The sequence below is a fragment of the Pezoporus flaviventris genome, unplaced genomic scaffold (genome assembly GCF_033815535.1).
Source record: "Pezoporus flaviventris isolate CSIRO_AGI_PZ_B2104156 unplaced genomic scaffold, CSIRO_AGI_Pfla_v1 ptg000007l, whole genome shotgun sequence".
NCBI classification, from domain to species: Eukaryota; Metazoa; Chordata; class Aves; order Psittaciformes; family Psittacidae; genus Pezoporus; species Pezoporus flaviventris.
The window spans coordinates 61,522,928-61,547,717 of record NW_026892555.1 but is presented as its reverse complement, the minus strand read 5'-3'; the positions used below and the strand labels follow the sequence as shown (position 1 = coordinate 61,547,717).

At 41.4% G+C, this 24,790-nt stretch overlaps 1 protein-coding gene and 1 long non-coding RNA gene across 2 annotated transcripts in view; both read right to left on the bottom strand.

The window, feature by feature from the left end:
* Nucleotides 1–24,790, bottom strand: part of LOC133267055 (uncharacterized) — a 497,367-nt gene that overhangs the window by 283,574 nt on the left and 189,003 nt on the right. The gene's annotated exons all lie outside the window — the stretch shown is intronic.
* Nucleotides 4,176–24,790, bottom strand: part of SEC61B (SEC61 translocon subunit beta) — a 32,660-nt gene continuing 12,045 nt past the window's right edge. Inside the window, exon 4 of the mRNA XM_061448952.1 lies at nucleotides 4,176–4,289. Coding sequence (XP_061304936.1) covers nucleotides 4,250–4,289 — 40 coding nt within the window. The 3' untranslated portion in view covers nucleotides 4,176–4,249. The remainder of the gene's footprint in view (nucleotides 4,290–24,790) is intronic.

Below are 24,790 nucleotides of genomic sequence, written 5' to 3'. Positions count from 1 at the left end.
AACCAATGACCTCAGGATGTCACCCTGTGTATTTTAATGATAAAATGCTGACATTTCAGAACCATTTGAGGATTTTTTTTCCTCATTCTATAGAGGTTAAATGCTCATATAAACCCACATTAAATTAAAAATTATATGGAGCTATATTATAAAATGCATTAAATACAGCAACAAATCACATCCTAGAGCAGGTGACCATCCCTCTCTGCTAGGCATTAAGCCTGCTGTTTGGCCAGCTGAGCTACACTAAGCATCAGATTAAACCTGCAGATTGATTAAACCGAACTGGCACCTGCAGAATTAACACCTGCGGTTTTGGTCAGCTAGCTAAGCTAATTGAACTGAGCAGCACAAAGCTATTAGGTTGCACTCCTCTTTTCACACATAAATCTTGACGTCCTTTGCAAGAGGTTGTGAGAAACTGCATATTTGATTTGGTTTGAAATTTGATCATTTTTGCAGGTGACTGCAGCTTTTTAATGCAAATATGGAGATACCTCTATTCTCACTGCAGAACAGAGCTGGTTTGGTGTTTTGTCTGCTTTAGGAAACTGCCACTGGATATTCAGTGACAAGCAGTCTGAATAGATAGATTAATTTTTGCTACAGCCCTGGTTACAATAACAATCCTTACCTCTCTTGTAATTACCACCCAGCATTTCACCCACAACTACGTAACACCCTCTCTTTTTGTATATTTAATCACCCCTCTCCTAACCCTCAACTCAACTAATGGAGCTGCTGGTTGATTAGCAAACAAATAATCACCTGAGTGCCAGATACAGACAGCTGCACCGTGTGTGTGTCACTCACGGCCCATCTGCAGAACACAGTGAATGCCAGATGCTTGTCTTGGAACAAGTTTGGGAGCAAAGCACTGGACACACAGAGTGAGGCACACATGCATGCATGTAAGCGTATGTATGCAGAGAAGTAAGAGCAAGGAAAGCATGGAAAATGTTATAAAAAGGAAGTATTTTCATCTGCTCCATTCTCATGGCTGATTTGTTTCTTAGAGTTTCTTCAGTATCATGACTACCATGCCATCTGCTAAAGAGAAAAGTTTGGTGTAATCCTAGGTACCCAGAAAATGGTTTCTCAGACAGTGCAGTGGGAGCAGACTTGGTAAGTGGTCCTGACTCATGTGGCGTGTGTATGTGTCTCTCAGGAGTTTTAGAGTTTCTAAACACTACAAGACGGCAAGCAGTTACAATTAATATCGTGTTTGGCAAAATCTCCTAACTAAACCCAAATTTTACATTTGTTTCACAAAGTGGCTGCTCAGTTCAACAAAAGGTGGGCTTGTAATAACTGCTGGTATTATTCACACAAATATACAAATATTTTGGTATTGCACTCATCACCTTGAAAAGAAGTTTGAGATTCAATGCCAGCTTCAGCATATGCACTAGAATGCTTCTACAGTGCACCTAAGAAATCCCATTTAATGATGTGACATTTTATTTTAAAATATACATTCAGGTGTGTGGTGATTTTTGAGAAATGATAGCAAGCTCACTCAAATCCAAACCCACTGGCTTCTCTAAGGCTGGATCTTACTTTATTGTTTGATTTTCTTGACAAAAATGGCACTAAGACTTTTGCAGAACCTGGGTTTATATCAGAGGCTTATTAAACTGAGAAGTGCAAAAATAAAACAAAAGAGAGACCAAACTTTAGAAAGTAAAGGTTTGTTTGGCATCCTTCCAGTTGGAAAGAGGTAGTGATTACGTTAGAGGTAACCCACCTTTTTTAACTAACCTTGAGCAAAACTCAAACTTGTGCCTGGTGTAGGTGCACATTAACACTGTAATAATGTATTTACTTCTTTTTTTTTAGTGATGAAGACACTAGTAAAGACACTGTCAAACTGAAGTAAAGAGGTATTAAACTTTTTCCTTACATGGGCTTAGCTCTGAATGTTAAATTTGATGTTGCAAGCAGGCAAATGGATAGGAGTAGCAATACAGGAGCAGAAATGTTTTCCCCATCGTATTTGGGAATGTCAGCCTGATTACAATGAGGGAAAGAGGAAGAGAAAGAGAAAGGTGAAGGGGAAGAGGAAAAGGGAAGGAAAAGGCCCTCTGTCTTCATTACACTAATATTTAAATTCCCATCCATTTTTTATATTGTACTCTTCCTTCAGAGCAGCACACTGTCTTCTGTATTTGCTGAAGAAGACACACTTTCATAAAGACCTCCTTCTGGCTGAAATTGACAACCAAACTAGAGAACTCCCTAGGTGTAAGTCCATGTGAGGAAAGGCAAGAATCCTATGCAGAGCTCGCCCAAGTATCTCCCTGGTAGCATAACACCACTGTGTCACCAGCAATCTCTGCTTGTTCAAACAAAACCTGACAGCAAACACAGGTGAACCTTCTGAAAGACCTAATCTCAGAATATGTAGTAAATTGCTTGATCCACATGATAAGTGCTTTGTGGGGTATATCTATACTGCTGGATCAAATCTTCATTGCTTCCACATTTTTCCATCCGTACCTTGGCATTTAATATTAATTTAATTATGCAGAATCAGCCATAATCACACAGAATGAGCTAGGTGGAAATGACCTTTAAGACCATCAACTCAAACCGTTACCCAGGATTGCCCAGCCCACCAAAAAACATGTCACTAAGGGCCTCATCCAAACTGGTGATTCCCTGAGAAGCCTGTTAATTTAAACATTAAACACTTGCCACAGGTGAGCTGTTACTAAACTATAAATTATTAATTGCTAGGAAGAAACTGAACTGAAAGCACCCTTGGCTGTGTGTGTTACAATATGTAAAGAATAGAAGTGAACGTGAACAGCATCCTGCCCTCCTGCTCTGCTGTGTACTGTTGTAGCACTGACTCCATAAAAAGGTGTGTGTGTGTTGATAAATCACAGGCAATACTAGGTTTCTTAAAGTAGGGAAGGGAAGGAGAGGGTCCACAACCCCACCTAGGTTGGTTGTACATCAAAGCCCACTGGCACCTGCAGAGAGTGAAATTCTGTTACCTACAAACTGCTACATCTCACAAAATGAACCCAACCCTTTCCTTCATAAAATAGCACTGGTTGGAAGCACAGTAATTTCCAACAGAACAGTACAGACTGGGGCTGGGGGGAGGAATGCCAAACTATGTATGTGCACTTGGAAGAGTAGTATGAAAAATGGTTTGAACAATCCCCTTCTTCTGAGTGGAACAAACTGGACTCAGTGCCTGAAGGTCTTAAATGCTGTTATCCACCTACTGGGTCACTGTTTATATCATCTGCATCTATGTGACAAGTATACCTTTCCTTCCAAATTGCTGATAAATGCCAGCTCTTTCAGTTCAGAGGTTTCCAGTCTGTACCACTGACGGTCTGCATGCAACCTCAAAGGAGCAGCCAAACACAATTAAAACTCTGTCCTGCTGCTTTCTTCTGCAGGCAGTGAGAGACTGCTTCAGTAGGTAAGAACTTACTGTCATACTTGGGATCAGCTTCACACAGCGAAGGGAGATGCTGCCGTGTTGCTACTGTCTAACATCCTCTTCTCCTTCCACCATTTAGACTAATACAGGACATAAATGCAAAAACTTAGGGCCAGCTCTTTTTCCCTCTGAATATGCCACTGCAGTTGCTTTCAGTTTCACTGACACCAATATCAGCCCTGTGGATGAATCACAGAAATCACTACGGGCTCATACTGTTTGGGGATAGTAATGGAATATGCAGAAGCAGTATCAAAGTAAAACCAAAATGTGCAGCTGAAAAAGTGAAATCTCAAATCACTGGCAGAAACTAATGCATGAGAACAATGATCCAGCTAATAGCCAATCAAAAGGAGGTGAAGTTGGAGAAACATGTAAAAAGATCAGAAACTACATAATCAAATGGCACGTGACAGAGTAGCACACATCAAATATGAAGTAGTACATAACAAAAGAGAAAACAAGGAAGATAATGTAACAATAACACAATAACAATGGAAACCACCAAATATAATAGAAAAAAGTCTAGACAGTAATATTCATAATCCCAGCAAAGGTCCAAATCAGTCCCAGAAAACTGTACACAACTTTTGGAAGCTGAATACAAAGAGTGTTATTTATTAACAAGGGCAGACTGGAGGAAGGGGTACAGATAGAAAAACAGACAAGAACAACTTTTCCAATCTTCTATGTTCATTTCACCATTTTACCAACATATTTCCCTTCTCATGAATGTGCACACAGCCACTTTCCATTTCTTTTCTTGCTTCACCCTATTGAATCCTGTCACTCATCAGCTGTCTGGGGTCTCCCACAGTCTTTGTTCCTTTTGTGTAAAAACAACCATCCCAATTAAGATTCTAGGATTCCTAGTTGTGTGGCTACACAATAATTGTTATTTCTGGTACTGTTAAAAATATTCATTAGTGAAATACAAGCTTTGGTGAAAATAGGGCAGCATCAACAAGGAGAGGCACAAACTTCGGTCAAAACGAGGAAGAAAAGAATGCCAGGATAATCGTAATTTGCTTGTCAGGGAAATTCATGTAGTACATGAGAGAACCAGACACAAGTCCCAGCTCTGCTTGATTTACAAGAGTGTGAAGGAAGCCAAGTCAGTCTTTCTGTGGTTCAATGACTATTAATATAAGGCAGAACAGACGTAACTGGAAAGCCTGAGAAAGTCACACACACACTCCCTTGCAAAAGGTACTGTCTGGAGATGAGGGAGACCACAGCCTAGTTTCAGCAGAGCAGGAACTAGCAAGTAGATTGAACTGTCTCAGTTTTACGTTGAAACGCAGAGGGAATATTTATAATGCCCCAGTGAGTTTGAGGGCTATTCTGTACCTACTTCCATGTTCCTCCTCTCTCATAGACCTCAAAAAAATACAATCCTGGTGTCTCCACTACACCCTCCTCTCCTCGGAGAGCTCAGAAGAGCAATACATTAGCTGAAGCAATATTTTTTCACTTGGAAAAAATCTGGCTGGGCTTCTGGAAGGATGAGAATTGTGTACTCCCTAATATGGAGGAAACTGAAGCAGAGTAAATGAGAAGATCACAAATCAAACTTTTGTAAAAGTTATGCTGACTGCAATTGTATGATCTAGGATAAAGGTTGTTAAAACCAGCAACAGCAACAAAACCCAACCAAACCCAATAAAGACACTCACGGGCAAAAATAAAGAGAAAGTTTCAGGAGTCATAACTCAGGTACCAAATGATTTTACAAGTGTATAACACAGAAAAGTTCAGCAGAAGTGACTTCAAACTCTCCAAAGAAGCAGGAACCTGCAGACAGACACAAACTAATACTGGGAAACAGAACAAACACTTTGCTCAGTGGTTATCAGGAAGAGGAAGAACAGTGTTTCAGGAAACATTTCCTGGAGGCACAAAAACATGAACATTCCTTTGTTAGGACACATGTAAAAGATAAATGAAACATCATTAAAAACATTCCTAGAGATTTTTGCTTTTGCTCTGGCCCAGAAGCCTGTCTCATCTTGATAAGACTTGTCTTTGCATCTGTGTAATCACATAGGTATCTCTTATTACTTACAGATGATATTTATAATAGAATCATAGAAAGCTGCTTGAAAGGGACCTGTGGATATCATTTAGTCCATCCTCCTGCTTGATACCATGGGTATCATCTGCACTAGGGCCCATCAGCTGTGGTTTGTCTGGCCAACTCTTCAAAATGTCCCCTGGTGGAAGTTGCATAGTCTTTCTCAGTAACATGTTCCCTACGGCCTCCTCTTCACCAGACTAATCTGTCAATCGCTGCTTGTGCTCTCGGTCCTTCAGTATCCTGGCAGCTCTCTGCTGGATGCCTCCAGCCTCTTTACAGCCTTCTTCAAACTGCGGGGAGGAAGGAGGCTCAGTAAGGGATGCATGATTCCAGGTATGGCCTAACCAGCGCTAAGTAAAGGTGGATGAGAACAACTTGATCTGCTGACTACTCTTCTTCTAGCCCAATGTGTGGTTTACCTTGCCTTTACCTTTTGGCTCAACCATACATGCCTCAAACAGTCACCATAACCCTGAGGTCCATTCCAGCCAGGCTGCTGCTTAGCCAGCTACCACTTTGTACCAGTGCTGGAGTTACTCTGCCCTGAATGCAGAAACTTGCATTTCTTCTTGCTTAAGCTCATGAAACTTCTGTTGTCCCAGCCTTCAACTTCCTGACGATTCCTCTGGACTAAAGCTGTGCCATTCTGTGTGTCAATCACTCCCCCCCACTTAACACAGTCTGTAAATTTGCTAACGGTGCCATCTGCCTCTTCATACAGGCCACTGGCTTCTTGTCTTTGCTATGTTTGAAAATGAATTTCAAGATGTTCTTTTTCAGTGAATGAGGTGACAATAACTGTCATATTGTTCCCTGGATTCTCCTTCTTGCCCATATGCAAGACGGGCCTTTTAGTCTTTAGCCTTTTTCCAGTCTTCATGGGCCTCTGCAGATCACCCTGATTTTTCACAGATGATAGGTAACAGGTAACTCTTTCAGTACTGATGAATCTCATCAAGCCCTATGGATCTGATTACATCCAGCTGTAGTTGCCGCTACCTCATTGCTTCTTCCCTGCAGGCTACCTTCTATACCAAATAGTGCTGGTATGTATAAAGCTGGGAGTAGGCTTTGTCTGACTCAAAAAAGACACTGCAGACCCTGTTTTGTAATGTTTTTTTGTTCTCCCCCAAAGGCCTACATGCTCTTTAAACTTCTTTAGTAATTTGTGTTCCCATAGAATCCCTTCTTGTTACTCTAAATGCCCTCTCCTCATCTTAGCTCCACATGGGCCTTGATCTTACTCATTTTTTACAAAAAAAAAAGGGCTCAAACAATATGTTTATATGCTTCCTTTGTTGTACGTTCATCTTTTTAATTCTAGCATGCTATGTGGTTGCATTACTGGCTCACCATGCAACTCCATGCTTGGTCAGGAGAGCCTTCTGCTGAAAGCCCAGCCTGTACAATGAGGCAGATTGTTCTTCACATCTCAGTAAGTTTTAGGGGTTTTGCGTACTTGTGCCTGGGGTTTTGATTTTTTTTAATTAATTTATTTATGTTTTTCCACTTTAAATCAGCCAGACCTCCTGTTCCCCTTTCCCTTTTGGCAGCTTCCCTAGGAATTTTGCACACAACTTCCCTAGGCCAAACTCTGATCCAAGTCCAGGCTCCTTCTTTCTGCTGCTTTTCTTCCCAGCCTTCCTCTGTGCCTTGAACTCGATCATCTCATGGTTGCTGCAGCTCAAGTTGCCATTTCTGCCATACTGTCTGCCAGTTCTTCCCACTTCGCAAGAAGCAGGTCAAACACAGTCCCTCCACCATTTGCATTACAAACTGTGAGCAACATAGTCTAGGGACTTCTTCGGTTGCTTACATGGTGGAAGCCTAGCAGTACTAATCTGGGTAGCTGAAATGTCCCGTGAGAAATGGGACTCAAAAGTCTGCAATCAGAAGACTTCTATAATTGTCTGTAGAAAGCTTCACCCTCCACATCTTGTTTAGGGGCTTTATGTCAGACCCCACCACAGCCTCTTCAGTATCACTCTGCCCTTAAACCTTGACTCTTAACAGGCACATCCTTGGATTGCTACTAGAGCCCCGCAAAGTCAAGGAGCACCTTCACAGAGAGCACTGCAAACCCAGTGATTTTCCATAAACAGTCTTTGCTCTGTCGTGAGAGCGCTCCGGTCAGGATCTGACACAGAGTTTATATGTTTCAGAAGACCTCCCACCAGAAGTCATGCATTTTGTGTAAGACAATGTAATATAAAGTATTACTGCTCTGTTTTCACTTTTTTCTCCATCTTTCCTACATTACCTCTTCCTACCGTCCTATTAACTAGTTTTTCAGCTCTTTAGGGCTAAGCTTTCCTTCTGCATTTGTATTTCACATACTTGCGTTCCTATCCTCACTAGCATTAATGTAACAATCATCTTTTAAAAAGCATAATATAATATAATATAACTGGGGTGATTGTTGGGTCTGGCGGCCAGAAAAAGAGGAGTAATAGGTTCCCAGTACTCATAATTTGCAATTCATCAACCTTAAAAGAGATGAATGCAACTCAAATTGATTTAGCATCATTTACATATGTAAGCAAAAATCTGTGATCTAGTTATGGTCATTTATCATTATAAAGAACAGGAAAAACCGTTAATTTTGCATCCATTCAAATGAACAGGAGACAGACCTGAAGGTGATCAAGAAGAGTGAATAGACTGCAATTATACTACTTTTATACAAAAATTCATTGCAAAATTATGTGCAATAATTATGCTACTGTTGAACTGAAACAAAAAATGAATTAAATAATATCCTTTACTTCTATTGATCACATTCTACAAACCTTCCTATGATACCTAAGAGGATAAAATTGGATAAAGACACCAAAGTTTCTGTGTTAATATTCCAACAGAGTACCCTAGTGGTTATTGATGGATAGCAATTCATGCCCTCTAAAAAATATTCAAAGGAATTAACAACTCTGTGGTCTCCAGAGGGTGAAAGCAGATGCTGCTACTGACTTCTCCCTATCCTGTGCACTTGCAAGGCATGCTTTCCAAGATCTAGGAGACTACAGACCATAAATGTGCCCTCCAGAAGACCTGCAGCATTCATGAAGTAACAGCTCTTTTTAAGCCCACCTTTCCATGGCTACCTTTGTCTTCTACTCCAAGTCTTTCTCCCTGCTAATAGCCCCTGAGTTAGGGACAGGAGAGGGCATCTGCCAGCTTCAGAGGAAGCTCTTATTAAACCAGTAATGACCCACCATGCCCAGAAATAGCATGTCATGACAAAGTGCCTGAATTACAGGATGGTGTATGCAAATCCTGACAGAGTATGTGCTCCCCAGCCGCTTTACTCATGCATACTGGTGCCTCCTTACACCAGCAGCCACATCTACTTCACCAGTAGCTGCTGTGCTGGATTCAGGTGGTGAGGAAGGAATCACCCTCATCCAGCTGAACCACCACATCTGGGGTCATTATTTTTATGAAGGGCATTTATCAGACCAAATAAGCAGTAAAACAATACTGACATTTTAATTAACTTCTTACAAGTTTTCACTGTAAGTATGGCGCAGTTCAGATTTTATGTCAAGTTGCAAGTGATATCCCCACTGTAAAATGTCTATTAAAATGCCAGTTCTTCAAGGAGCATCATTAAAGAAAACCTGGTGAATGAATTCACCGTCACACCCATGGTTGACACTCATCTGCCTGTCTCTTAGGCCCTCTTTCCTCCCTCTGTGGCCTAAAAGAAGTATCTTTTAACTTCAGTTTTTCTTCTTATTCTTCATTGTGAGGAATAATAATCAAGGGCAGAATTCTGGTAGTAGGCAGCTTCTGTGCAGAGCTCTTCTTCATTGCTCTTGCCAAGATGAACAGTGCTGTCCCACTCTTTCCTGCCCAGCATTTCACAGGTGAGGAACCAGAGGCCCCAAAAGGTGATTTATTGAGCTGGCAAACAACAGAGCCATACAGATCCTGCTGTCACCATCGCACTCTAGCTAGAAGAAGAGTTGTTCTCCAGTTTAATCTCAGTGATCACCACCAATGTCAGTCATATTTCCCATGGTGTCACTGATTCCTCACCTGTGTGACGCTGCTAAACTGGGGTGTGAAAGGGGATTTTAGACACCAGCTCCTGCCCCAATTACTCACACAGACCTACCACGGTTATGCAGAGGCAGATATAGTAATTAATCCTATGACATGCCTCAGGGTTTAAATATTGCTCCAACCAGAAACACGCAGGATTTCATGAAATTACCTTGGATTTTCTGAGGATGTTTCTGAAGATGCAGCATAACAGCAGCACATTTTGGTTTGAGAGCAATTTTTATTTATTTAGTTGGGTTTTTTTAAGTCCTTAAAAAGTACAGCCTTTTTTTTTTTTTTTTGGCAAGTACATGTAAAAGCAGGAAAGCAACAGACAGTGCCAACCTGACTCTCAGAGAGAGACAAGATCTTTAAAATAGTATTTCCGCTCCTTTTGAGGCTACAGCCTGTGGTTTCATCTGATGTACCTGTGCGGCAACCTATTCAAATGAGCCCACAGACAGTCTCATATACTGTAAGATACGCGAAGGAAAGAGGAATTTCCAGTGGAAAATGTGATTGAATGGAGAGATGTTCACTTGGACAATCTCTTACCAAAGCACAGCAAATGACTAGAGGCATCTGCCAGTCTTTTTTTCCATGCCATGGGGCACTCTCTCTTCGGTGCTTACATCAGTTAGAACTCATAATGCAATTACTGGGCACACCAAAGCATCATGCCTCCCTTCAGAAAGGCTCACAAGCCTGCCCACTCACATTGTGGTCTGCAAGTAACTATGAATCCCCCAGCACTTAGTGATGTGTTTCACACCTCAGCTCTGGGCTCTGAGCAATGGTTTTAGGCATTTCGAGCCCTGACAGTTGTGGACGCCATTCCCCAGGAGTCCACAGGTTTAGTCAAACATTCCCTTTTTTTCACATTTCATATTAATAAAGATGACTTTTAGAATACAGTGCTTACAATTTAGTATATACTTAATAACCCATCTATTAACTGAATTATTTCAAACCTGTGGTAACAGTACAAGACAGCGTAAGTACATATGTGTGTACAGACTCTGAAATCAGTTGTTCGCAAAATTTGCATATAGGGTTTTCAATGTCCCAAGGAACTTGCATCTGCATGTGTATTTATCAGAATCACAAGGATTTTTTGTATGCATCAAGCTGTTTTCCATCTATAGGTACTAATTACACTGCTCACTGAATTTGTCAACATGCCTGGGTGGTTTTCTTTAAAACCAGAAAACCTAAAGCTGATGCTTAAGGGAAATGAAGGGAGACAGGGTCAATTTGAAGAGGGCAAAGGAAATGGAAATGTTACGTTTTGGGGTTTTTGAGCTTATTTTTCAGACAAGTGTCATACCACTGCTCTTCATCACATATAACCCTTTTGTTTCAGTGACAAATGCATTTGTTCTATGGTGACAATGGTCCAATTTGGAAACAAGAAATTCTTGACCAGAAATAATCCATATTGTGCCCAAACTCTCCAGAGCAAAGTTAGGTCCAGATGCCAAACGAGCTGCTGGAACAGAAGTTAGTAAACAAAATAGTCTTGCTGATCTGAGCCTGCTGCTCTGCACCACAATCCCACCTGGTCTCACTCCAGCTGTACATTTAGTTTGGCCTTAGCTCTCATGTTCCTCTACTTTACTGGTGATCCAAAAGGGTTCACTTCTGTTACGTGGCCAGTTTTCTGAACTGCTCACTGTGTAGGGGTGCCAGAGACATCACAAAACAAGTGACAAGAATGTGTGACTGGGGAGGGATATTCAGCAGTGGTCCCAACTTAAATGTTATCTGCAGGCTAAGACTTTACAGTCTACCCAGCAAAGTGCAGTGAAGTGACAGAAGTGAAAGGTCAGTATACAATGGCCTTTACGTATTCCGTATTTGGGAACTGTGGCACCTCTGCTCTGAATACACCAAAGATGCAGAGAGCCATGTCAATGCAGCTGCTGACACCAGTGAAGGAATGGAGACAGAGGCTTTCAACTAAGATCTTTACGCTCACTCATTCCATTTAACAGCAGCAATAAGGTGCATTCCCCTGGCTCTCCCCTTTCCCTCTGAGCTAGCTTCTTTTTCTGTTGTTTCCTCTCCCACAGCATGGGTGCTACACCAGCATCTCACTTTAGAGGTAGCAGCACTGAGCTTGGTTTACAGTGAAAGAAGCCCTCAGCAACCTTTGCCATATGGCTGTGAGTAGCCCAACTGCACAGCTGTGATCAGAACAGCGCCCAGCACTTGTGATTCATACAACACATGAAGGCCAGGAGGTACAGGCAATCTCACCCTACCTCAAATGTTAGTTGTACAGCTAGTACAATATGCAATTGCTTTAACACCTTTGGAGATATGGTAATCATCAGCAGTCAGGTCCCTAGAACTACAGCTATCTGCTGTGCATGGCCATGGGCATACTGGTACAGCAGCCATAGGTTACCACAGGTTGGTCATCAATCCAAACGGAAAAACTGAGAATGACACAGATATGAGGGGTTATATTGGTATCCAGCCAAATGAACCTGATCTACACAACTCTTCCATAGCAAGCAAAGGAAACTGTCACAGGGCCACTATCTTCTTGGGATGGTTTCTGCAAAGCTCAAAGCAGCTGAATGGCTCAGATATGACCAGCACAACTCTATGTGCTGTTCTGGATCTCAGTAGCAGGACCACCACAAAGCGCTACTTGTGGAGCTCATCACAATAGTGTGACGGAGGGTTTTTATGGTTGGTTGGTTTTGTGTTGTTTTTAAAGGTCAAAGCAACTGAAAACTGCAAAAATTAATTTGCATCAAAATGTTTTGCAAAAATGAGGGCAAATGCAGTCCTTTGCCCAGCTTAGTATACAACCAGTTTCCTCACATTATACAACCAGTTTCTTCACATGTCCTAACACACACGCATGTGAACTGGAAACAAGGATGATCTTAATAAATGGTGTTAAACTGCATTGAACTGGAGGGGATGGAAGCAAGAAGCTGAAAGCTAAGACACCTGTTGCAAGCCTCCTTCAAAAGAAACTATACCACACTAATTGTAGGCTGTCATAAAAAACTTTATAATGCCCCAAAGGCATTGGGTCAATGTGTTAACAATTTGGCTCATATACTTAGTGGAAAATAAAGAGAAAACAACTTTAAGGTATGCTTGTTCCTAGCAAACTAAAAACTTCAGCTGCATAATTTGATGAGTAGCTTTATGCTGGAAATTCCTTTATAGTTACAGATAGAGTGAAAAAGGCAAGAACATTGCAGGCCTAGTACTGAACCACTAACATCAAAGGAACAAAAGAAAGATTTTGAGAGGTTCCCAGGAATGAAGGAATTATTGTTATGTAACCAAAGGACCTTTTTTCTTCCTTCTCTGCTTTCTGAAGACAAAACTTCGGCTCTAGTCTCTCTAAAAATAACATCTTTGCTTTTCAGGTGATGTCTGCTCCACTCACTGAGCAAAGAAGTGTGAGGAAGGATAGCGTCTGGGGAGAAACAAAGCCAAGAGCATTTATTGGAATGTATTAACTATATCAGAAAGAGTACTTCAGACTCTGATTTAATTGAAATCGGGAATGTAGCTGGAGAAAAGAAACATCGCCAGCATACCCTGGAGAACAGTGCTGAAGTATGTGCTACATTGACCACTGACAATCCATAGAGAGCTGACAGGTCACACTGTGCTGGCTCTTCTCCGTGTTTCCAGCTGCTAAATTACATTATAGTCAGCTTAAAATTCATTAAACGCCTTCCTATTATTACTTTTCCATATAAGCAGTTGTTATAGTTGCTGCAGAGACATTGTGTCATGGTGACAGCAAAGGGAGAGGCCTGAGTAAATATGAATGGGAAAGGAGAGGTGATTTTGACCAGGAAAACACTTGGGACTCTTTGCTTCAGAATTTAACTGCTCTTCAAAAGATGAATGCAGCTACACACTAGATTGTGAATTCAGATGCTTAAATGCTCCAGAGATACCTTAACACCAATTGTGGAGGTCAGGTTTTGTTTTTCAGTTTTGTATAAATTCCAAACCAGTCAGAGTCACCACTCTCTGAGACTGTCAGCGCGATGGTGCTGACCTGGTGTCACTGATAATTACAGGTAATTTCAAGTGCTGCCATTAATTTGCCTTTTTCAATCACTCAGCAAAGCTCACAGGCTTTGTCCTGTATATAATAGTATTGAAGGTAATAAGATTTCTTCCATCAGGGATTTAAGGAATTGGATTTAACTCAGATTTTTTTTAAAAGCTTTGCATTATTTCTTGCTGCTCTTGATGAAAAGGGATTTTTTAGCATTTTTCACTGATTTCAGTGGGAAGTTTTTCCATACCAGGATATGGAGGACCGAAATTCAGGTATTACCAGAAATATACTGTCACTCAGTTCAGAAGGGAAGCTCCTTTGTAGGTGGAAGTGCAGGGGAGAGCAGGAGTACTGGCCTCCTCCTCCAGTTAAGCCTTTTTGCATATATGTTCACTTTTAATAAAAGATGGAAATACAAAGACTCTTTGCTTGAATTCAGGCTTTTAATGACATGTCTCTTTGCCAACAGGACAGATGACAGTCCAAGCGCAGTATTAAACGGCATTTTGAAGTCAAATGTTAGTCATAGTGTCAACATGTGCACGTAATGGATGGACAGTATGTGACCATTCATCACCTCCATCATCTGATGTACATGAGAAAAACGTATCAAAGGGCCTTCAATAACACCTTTTACCCTGATTGAAAGAACAAACCCATCAGTTTTTCTGGGAGAGCAAAGTAAAACCTACTAGAGAAATAAACTCTTAAAATCTAAAAAGGAAGATAGAAACCCCTTAGTGACTCATATGACTTAGAGCTGTAGAGACTTTTTAAAACAGTATTTCAATTTCTGCAGGCTTTCAGAATAGCATCACTAAAAATAGCCCAATGCCTTTACAGACCTACTGTCCATGCCCAGAATTCTTGAGATAAGTAGACTATTAAAATAATATAGGTCCTATCAGAAAGCCATGCCTCTGCATAGCTTATAAATGGATAGGAGAGTCAGATAAATACACACGAGAGTCAGAGGTTCATACACTGGAGACTTCTGCATGTCACGCAGCTCCTCTATGTATCCAGTTCCCACTGGTATCACACCTGACTCAGGCTACAGAATGATGCTTCCAGCACACCGTAGTCATGTGTACTGTTGGTTCATTTTGATCTTCACTAAATATTCTGAGGTGAATTTGGTTTGTTTGACAATCCAGGTGCAGCAGAAGGTATGAAATTTCTCATGATTGTGGGCTTCCTATGTCTTGGGGCTATAGTAAAAGCAGCCAAATCACTATTGCAAGCGCGCATCAGGACAACACAAGACTGATGAGACCCTCCTGAACCCAAAGGGCTTCTGCGGAACTCAGTTTATACTGCAGGTTTCCTCAGTGGAACATCTGCTCCTGCGGAGAGACGAGCTGCAGAGCCACCAGCTCTCTTTGGGAGCACTCATTTCATGCTCCTAGGTGGAGCTGTTCTGCCCCCGCATGGCGGGTCACTAGCAGAGCATGGAAGCAGACCTCCGCTTCACAAGACAAACCCAACCATCTCATTGCGAGGCACGCCAAAGATTTTATGCCACAAGGAAGGGGACCTGTGTTGGTGTTCAGAGCAGCATATTCTGTTGCAATTGCACATGCCAGGAAACTGCAGAAGCAAGGCAGCTGGAGGGAGTCTATACAAAATTAATGGCTGACATAAATAGCGACCTCTGAACAGAAAGTGGTCAGAAATGAAGATGCGACAGAAATGAAAGTTGTGATTTATTAGAGGCTTTGTGAGGGGTTCTCATCTGAAGTACTGATTTAACAAGATGAGGAATTAAAGGCGGTCTTTGGATAGGATGCAAACTTGGCCTCTGAGTGCAGAGGCCAAAACTGCATATAGGGTGCTATTGGGAAGAAGGTCCCTGATGATCTGCTCCACAGATGCAAAGAATGAGATACAGAGCTAGATACTGGAGATGAATGAAGTAGAAAGTTTCTGTAGAAAAACCCAGACAGCCTTTGAAGGAAAAAGGAAGATTATGTTAGTACGGAGAATTAACACATGAAGTATGGAAAGTTCAGAGGAGCATGATGGAACATCCTATGAGACAAGACAGGACGCCCCATTTTCCCACCAAGGAGAGTCTAGGCAACATCAGTAGTCACAGAGAGCTAAACAGGGGCTCGGCTGCATTCAGCTGACTCCTCTGAGAGTGGGAAGAAGATCGTGACTCTTTCCTGAGTACATTCAAAAAAACATATAGAGTTTTTATGTGGGCAGGGGCATCTGGTTTTCACCCCATATGCTACTCTTTTTGGAGTTTAAGTATATAGCTGAGTAAGTGCAAGAGGTTGTTTACATGATGAGCATGTAACAGTCTGAAATAACACCAGAAGCCAGTAGTAATAAATGAATTTTGCTTTCCACCATGGGGCCCTGAATTATCTTTTAAGATTAATTATTTCATTAATCTGCTTGATCCTAAACGACACGGCACTTGCACAGGGATGGGGGAACGGAAAACCAGTTATCCTTCAAGATTTGCCTGAAGTACATTTACTTCCCAAACATCCAAAACACAAACAAAACAGAGAAACAAAGCCAAAATAAAACACAAGAAAACCTCACAAATTCCACCACATCCCAGCCAACGTTCTCTCCCTGCAGTGCTTACCATCAAAGACTCCATACTCATGGATGCTATATTCACTGGCAAGGTTTGACTGATTGATGGCTTGGCTTTGCAAGCGAAGATTTGGGAAGGGCTTTAACCACGCTTACTACATGCACGATGACCACGGGCATGTGGGATATCCAAATCTGGTTGGAAAAAAAGGCTGCTTGGGCAATCAGGAAGTGTCCGACCATGACTGTCATCTCCCGAGCTAACTCGAGCTACCCATGCGCTGGTCCACCCACACGCAAGGTTGGATCTGCAGCTTCCCATGCACCTTGTCACCTACCGATAAGACCCTCGCCCGTCCATACAGACAAGTGAGAGTCAGCCCTTCCAGCCTGTGCAGTGGATTTTTTTAGGTGAAGTGCCTCTTGCCATCAGATGTAGGGAAGCTGTGACCAAGCAACTGAACACTATTATTGAAAAATTAAATACGATAAGTAGTGCAGAAGTGCAGAATTTAGGAGGGCACCTCGGGCCTCCTTAACTCCCCAGTGCTGTGGGATCCTTTCTGTCTTGAAAAGGTTTCCATTAAAACTCTTCTTACAAGTAACACAGTAAGGAACAGCACACAGGCTATCAGTATACCAACGAATGAAGAATAAAGCATAAATAATTTCCGTGCCCCGTGACTGACTTTATTAATTGTAGGCTGGAAGGAAAGACAGCAAGAAATAGACTACCAAAAACAAAGGGAAAGTGTCTGCCACAAAGAGGCTGTACATCTCAGACTGAAACCTCTGTGTGTCAATGTGTATATGCATGTGCATATATTATCTGCTACCAATTTCTGCTGTTTTCAGTGAATTTCATCCTAATCTTTCATACTCAATTTCATACTAAACTTATCTTATGAAACAAAAGAATTGTTGATGAATGTTTTCCTGGCAGCAGCTTGAAGAAAGATCTTGAGGTGTATCAGTGCACATCCAAACTAGTTCTTATCCATTGTTAAGAGTATAATCAGTGACAAATAATTCTGCAGGTACAGGGAAAAGGCACACGTACAACCAGTATGATGAGTTTTCCTGACATGAAATCTTTGAAGGAAGTTGTCCGGCAGAGAAAGACTGAAAAAGCGCCAAACACAATGTAAGCATAAAGGCAGGGCATAAGTGCAACTGTGCAGAGAGAGTGATATGCAGGTCTGTTTCTAGGCAGGGAAGATGCCTGTGATTAATCAGGAGTTGGTGGACATTTGTCATCCAAAGCCATGCTATCCACTTTCAATCAGACTAAATTTCAGTTTCCACAGAGAAACATGTCAATATTGATGCTCAATGGATTTACGAAGTACACACAAATACCTGATGTATTATGCATGCACATATATATACATATGCATTTCTGTGACCACACATCCATTTATTTAGTAGTACAAATGCAGAGCCACTGATATATATTTATGTGATTGTACATGGATGTAATTATATGGTGGTTTTATATTTGCATTTGTAACTACAGAATAAAAATACTGGTATGTATTGGAGATTTCTTTCTATATCCAGAAATAGGAAGTACATAGATAAGATACAGTTGGACGTAAAGAACTGGCAGCCTGACACACTGAGTAGGCTTGTGCTCTCACTGAAGGTTGGGGCTGCATTAATGTTAGTTTCCTTTCAACCATGACAGGGAAGGAGGAGGGAGGTCTGGAAAGCACCATCTGCTTTTCCAGATTGCTGTTAATCTGCCAATAATTCATATTCGATATAAAGAATTAATGCTATGGGAGAACATTAAAATATACAAAGCTTTCATCTTCAGCATATGGCGCAAAGACCAGCAAAGAACAGGCATCAGGTTGTCCTCATGAGCCAGGAGGGTGGAGAACCCTCAGAAATTTGTCTTGTGGGTAAAAGAGAATGAAAACATGGACAGGTATGGAAGAGAAACTGGATATTCCTCTGATAATCAAAGAAAGAAACCTGGAAGCCAACAAAAAAAAAGCTTTGCAAATTGTATTCTAAGGTTGGACTAGCAACACTGGAGAAACTAGGTCCAAGCCCAGACATGCATGAGGATGAATGAAATCCTGGCTTTGGGAAACATGCAGGCTATGTTTTGTGATCCTGAGATGGTTCCTGTGGGAACACGCATTAGAAGCAGCATCAAGCAAAAGGTCACACAAAGGGAGTCTGAAGTCACCTGGAAAGGGTGGCATCAGTGAGAAAGCAAAGCGTGGGGTGATACATCTGATGTGAAACACTAATCCCAAAACAGTTGATTGCGGGTTTTACATTGACCAGTGAAGGTCGACATATGGTGTGCTGGGAAAACTGCCAGCAGAAGTACCGCTATTTTTTTAATGCTTTTAATATAAATGTCAACCTTTTTCTTATGTATACAGCTTTATTAGAGAAAGGAGTGCTGGTTACTAGACAGAGTGATCTCTACTTCTTATGACACTTCTGAAGATGTAGGCAGAGTAGGAGTGAAGTACATACAGATGACAGGTCACTGAAAAAGGATTATTTTGTCCTGTACCTGATATTCCAGCGTAATACGGGAACCTCTGACTACACCTACCCAAGCAAACTGAGCACTGACAAGCAACCAGCCTCACCATGAAAGCATCAGCACGTGTCCTAGCACAGCTTTGGCCCAGGCAGAATGACACTGCTGATCCCAGCAATGCTTCAAGAGCTAATGCAGGTCAACAGCCACGCCAGATGCACCTAGCCTTTCTGATGGGCAGGACAGCTGAAGGGAGTTGATCTGTACAAACATGACCTCAACTATACCTAGCCTTTCTGATGGGCAGGACAGCTTAAGGGAGTTGATCTGTACAAACATGACCTCAACCATGCCTGTTGGACCCAGGATCTCAGAGAAATCCCTGGCCCATTTTAGTTCGCAACTGAGATACAGCCTTTGGGTCCCTACTCCATACATTGTTTGTGCCTCCATACTTTGCTCCTATACCCTCTTCGGAGCAACCTGCCAGTTCCAGCACTTGAATCCAACCAATATAAACAAGTATGAAGGCTTTTGCATAGGCAAACAGTGTACTTTGGATCTGTTATTCTATCGCTCCTCATAAAAAGTGGCAAGGGAGCTTTATGGAGATGAATAAACAGCCTTTCAAAGATATAACCTCTGCATTCCTGCAAAGGTCCCCAGTGTCCTGTGCAGTGTGAAATTGTCTTGTAAAAACAACATTTAAGTTTCACACCAGAATTGAAAGGACTTACTACTCTAATACGAGGAAAAGAAAAATCACCCGCCTCTCTGAGGACAGAAAGCTGGAGCAGCAACATAAGTGATCTGGCAGTTCTTGCATAAACAGGAAGGGAAGAATTCCACAAATTTGATGACATGTGCTCTTTATTTTCAGAGTTGTTTGATTGATGAGTGACTGTGAAGGGGTGCTGTGTACGGGGAGCTCTGCTGATGGGCCTTGTGATCCAAAGCTGGAAGGAGCTCTAGACTGACATCACCGCTACCTGATGACAATTTTCTGGCTCTGGGGGCTTTTACTTCTGTCAGACATACTGGATTCTAAACACCATCTCTCCTTCATTTCATATGTCTTGTTTTTCTCCTAGCTTCCCCTCCCCCCCTTCTCCTCTGAGTTTTCTTACAGAGTAAAACGTGTGAATGGGAATGGGTTGTAGTCTGAAATCATGAATGTGGTGTCTGTTCCACTCTAATTTTTACAATCCTTGCTTTACACACAGCAAAAAATACCAGCAAAACAATTTGTTTTATTCTCCTCCCTGGTAAGCTTAAGGTTTGAGAACTTCTCAAAAGCTCAGCCTTTGTGAAAAGACTACAAAAAGGAGCAGGGGCTAGAGGCTAAAGCCACAACATCTTAAGACTCTCCTTCAGTAAAAGCACAGACTAATGACTCACATTCCAAAAGCAGGATGGGGTTAGTAAATAATAAAATTTTTTTACCAAATATTATAGCTGGAAAAAAAAACCCAAACGGGTAAGATTTTGGACACACAAGCCCTCTAGGGGTTCTTTACCATAGAGTAGTAATGGCTTTAAGTGATACTAGCCTTAATTTCCACAGACGCGTAATGAATTTTAAAGGAAAAGCTCAGCACAGTAAGTAATGTTCGGTTTACCTGTGATGTGCAAAGCACAAATTCCAGAAATTACACTTCTGGCTATACGAAATGTACTTATATTCTATGTATCCAAAGTATATGTTGTTTAACTTAGTGGTTTGTTTTATGAAAAGAAAATGAAAGACATCATTTGTATAGCTGCTTAATGTTTTATTCCTGGCTGGGTATTTGGACTAGGAAAACAACAGCTTTCCTTTTGGCTGTTAGTGTTTAATTATTCAATGTTAACAGCCAAGAAGTAAGCTGTTAGCCCTCCTTCTCTTCTTCACAGCTTTTCTTTCCCTCGTGGGTCTAAATCTGTCCTTCACAAATATGAAGAACAATTTGAATTGTAGAGACTGCATTTTGGCCTCACAGGAAACAGCCTATGGTTTGCATTATTTCCTTTTAATATTGGTGTGGTTTGTTCTCCAGTCTTTTAAAATGACACAGTAGCTGCTTCCCTTCCTCTGTCATCGATGTTCTTCTTTGAACACTGTAACAGACCCTTCTCCTTCAGAGACCTGCTCTCTTTGGACATCTGCTGAAATGTAATGATTATTCTGCCCAAATCACTGTATTTACTGCTAGACAAAGTAAATAAACTTCAAACATGGTAGGTTTCCTCCTGCTTCCTCAGACTTCAGAAGCATTTAAAAATTTTCTCTAAAGACAGCAGATCTTGGTATCAGAGGATGATAACTGCTTGAATCATCCCAAAATAATATCTCATAAAATAAACCACATATTCACTATACTTGGGTAAAGTGCTTGAAGGCCAAATGTGCAAGTCTTTACCTAAAGACTCAAAAATGTCATACATCTTGCTTCTCTAGGATGAGAGCAACTCATGACATAATCACACACCTTCCTTGACCAGAGCTTTCCCCTTTACTCTCCTCTGAGAAAAACCTCTGGAAACAGGTTCATGTGCTCCAGCACCCCTTCATGACAGGTCATCCCAAGACACTTTTGCTGTATCAGTCAGGGATATACAACCCTTCATGACTGCTTCCTAATCTTTGCTACTAAATCATTCAGGTTACATTATAGGCTGCTTGAATTCAAGTCTGAAACACTTGAAATGTTAACGGCAACAGGAACACACCATATATGCGAAATCACAAACTTACCATGAGTCTAGTTCGAGTCTAAACAATCTAATGAAAGAATTACCCATCCAGTTACAATGATGCTAACAAGTCACAGTTCAAATTATATTCAGTTAAATCTGTACACACACATTTTAATATCTACCCATTTTTTTGGTGGTATGCTTTCCTTTCTACTGCTTCTATGAGTCTTAACCATGATAGCTCCAGTGCAGGGGAAGGGAACTGTGAGCTATCAGTATTCAAGTTGTTCAAAGCTGATCAAAAGCTAAAACAAAATAATAGTTACCTGGTCATTAGGCAATCACTATTACAGGCGAACAAGCTAAAAGAAATCTGCAGGCAGGCCAAGACAAGTCCATACAAACCTCAAAAAGTCCAGAGGCCTCAGCTCTTAGCTTCAGACAAAGCCTGTGGCCTCTTATAATTAATGGTAACACCACATCCACTGGGCACAAGGCTACAGATTTTCTTTGAACTGGCCTTATGAAAGAGATCTGAAAGCCTACAGCAGTAAAGTCTCTAGTCAAATTCTCAGTTTGAAAAAGCATCTCAAGGATTTATGTCTTCAGATCAAGTGGACCTCTGGCAAGTGCTAGGGACTGTGAAGCAAACCCTTTCTCTTCGAGATCAGATATTCAATTCAAACTAAATTAGAAGAGACGAGATCACATTGCTCATCAGTCAGTCTCTACAACAAATGTCTGAATTACAAATTTGCCATCATACAGTAAACAAACAGACATTCTTATTCACTGCAAAAGGAGAGCAAAACTGAGATTTCATGGCTGTGAAACACTGCAACAGCCTCTTTGGTCCAAATAAAAGCTTACTTCTCACCAAAATGAAGCAATCACACTCCTGAAAGGTGCTCGCTGCTCCTTTTGTAGCTCAAAACAGAGGAATAAACAACGTGAGTCTCCATGATAATCAACATAATCCTCAGCCTCTGCCTGTATATCCAAACACAAACGCAGATTTAGACTGAGACTCACCATCTCTGACCTCTCTGTACATTTCAATGTGTGTTACTTCGAAATAAAGTTGTCACTGATTACATAATGCTAATAAAAAGACACCTATGAAATCCATATAAATCTTTGCTTAGCCTTTACTCCTTCTTATGAGGTTATGTGTTCTTCTTATGAGGTTCTCTATTTCAAGAAATAAATTACTACCAGGCATGGAATCTCATAGCTCATGAAAGAAGCAACATGACCTTTACTCCTATAATCTTCCAAAAATGTATGAGATTTTAATGCTTCATGTTATTTCCAGGCACTGCCAATGCTGGCATTTTCATTTACCTCTATGCAGGGTCATTGCAGAATTTGGTGAAGAAATTTCCAGCTGCTGATGCTGTGTAGAGAGGTACTAATCAGGACCTACTGAGCTACCCCTCCACGAACAGACAGAATGCAATCCTGCACCATAAAGACTAACTTCAGAGACCCGCTCAGGGTATTTTAGCAAACATTCTCATGTTCTGAGCCTACAACAGTAGAAAAGAGGACGCCCAATTCTTCAGGACTGTGTCTTTTGTTTGCAACCCATCAACCACATTGATTTGGGTTACTCATCTTGAAAGAAAGCGAACAGGACAAAAAATAATAATTATACCTGTAGAAGTTTCTGAAAACCAAAATTCACCAAACAAGATTTCCCATCTGTCCTGTGTAGTGTCAGTATTGCAAAAGAAAGGACACTTGCTTACAGATAGTCAAACAGATTGGGAAAATCCTGCCTTTGTAATTGAAGGACGTCTCCACCTTTTAAACACTGGAAGTTGTTATTGATTCCCCCACCAGATGGAGTAGCATGTACAGTTTTGATGATTCCTGCAGACGTGTGATTTACTTATTCGGACTGCATACTGTATTCTTAGCTAATATCATCTACTTGGCTCAGTAAATCAAAAATTCAAGCTCCAGAGCCTGAATAAAATCTCTAAGAATCTTCTTTCTTTCCATGACTCTCCAAGACCTTTGATAACCTGAAGTAGGTTCTGTTCACAGTCAGCTCTTTACCTCAACTGCTGACCAGCAGAAATATCCCCAGTTTCAGAGGATGCAGACATTCAAGTCCGTATCAGAAAGGCTACACAAGAACCATATGATCACAAGTAATTCAGGTGGGAAGAGAGCTTGAAATGTCATCTAGTGCAATGCCCTGCCACCTACAACTCAAAGGTGGGCCACCTCTGAGATCAGATGAGGCTTCCCAGGGCTTTATCCATCAGTCTTGAAAAAAATCCAAGGGAGAAGACTGAACAATTGCTCTGGGAAACCTGCTCCAATGCTTGACTGTCCTCAAGGTGAAAAGCTTTCTCTTTGTATCCAACCCATCTTGCTTTATCTTAGACCTATGGGTTCTCATCCTCCTGCTAGGTACTGCTATGAAAAGCCTGCTTTCAACTTCTTCATGACCTCTGCGTAGATATAGGAAGGTTGCAACTAAGCCTCCCCTTCTCCAGGCTACAGAGGTCCAGTTCCTTCAGCCTCCCCTCTCAGAGCAAGTGCTCCAGACCCTGAACACCTCTGTTGTATTTGCTCCAACTCATCACTGTCTTTCCTACATTGAGTGTGCTCAAAACTGGACACAGCATCTCTTCCTGCAAACTGAAACATTGTGCCATCGCTGTCCTGCATTTCCTTGTATTGACAGCTCATGCAGAGGCTGACTCATATTAGACGGACTTCATACTTTCACGTCAGGTGCACAGCATTACATAAAGGAATATTTGTAACTTAAATCCTGATTTCTAGCCCAGCCTGTGTCACTGAACTGCTGTGAGGAGAAAATTCTTCAATTCCCACACTGCTTCCATGTAAGGACAGCATACATCTCATAGAAAACATACAAATAGCTCACTCCAACTTGACATGTATGATTTTAATGTGACAAAAAACACATCCCCCTGATGCCCTGGGACCAGTTTCAGAAGCAGGTGTGATCAGGTGGGACCTACCAAGTGCTTTCAGCTCAGGCTGTATTTTTCCTGGAAAAGGCAGGATGATGCTAGATGGCCTCAGCAGAAACCCAAGCAGTGCTTTCTGGCAATGAACAAAGGTAGACACATACACAAAGAAACTGGGAGTGGCACTGATGCAGTGCAGAAATTAAAGTGAAGGAAAAGCACTGGCTTTGCTCAGATGTAATTGGCTTTATCCCATACACAGCAACCAAGAACAGAACATAAGATTATTGCCCTTCTGAGGAAGCAAAAGGGAATAGCCCAGCCACAACCAACATCACGACAGCTCTTCAGTGAATTATATCCCATACATGAACTTGAGCTATATACAAATGATATAATTCCTACAAAGTAGCAACTGCAACCAGTGCGGATATCAGGGGAGTGGAAGCTGTACAATTGT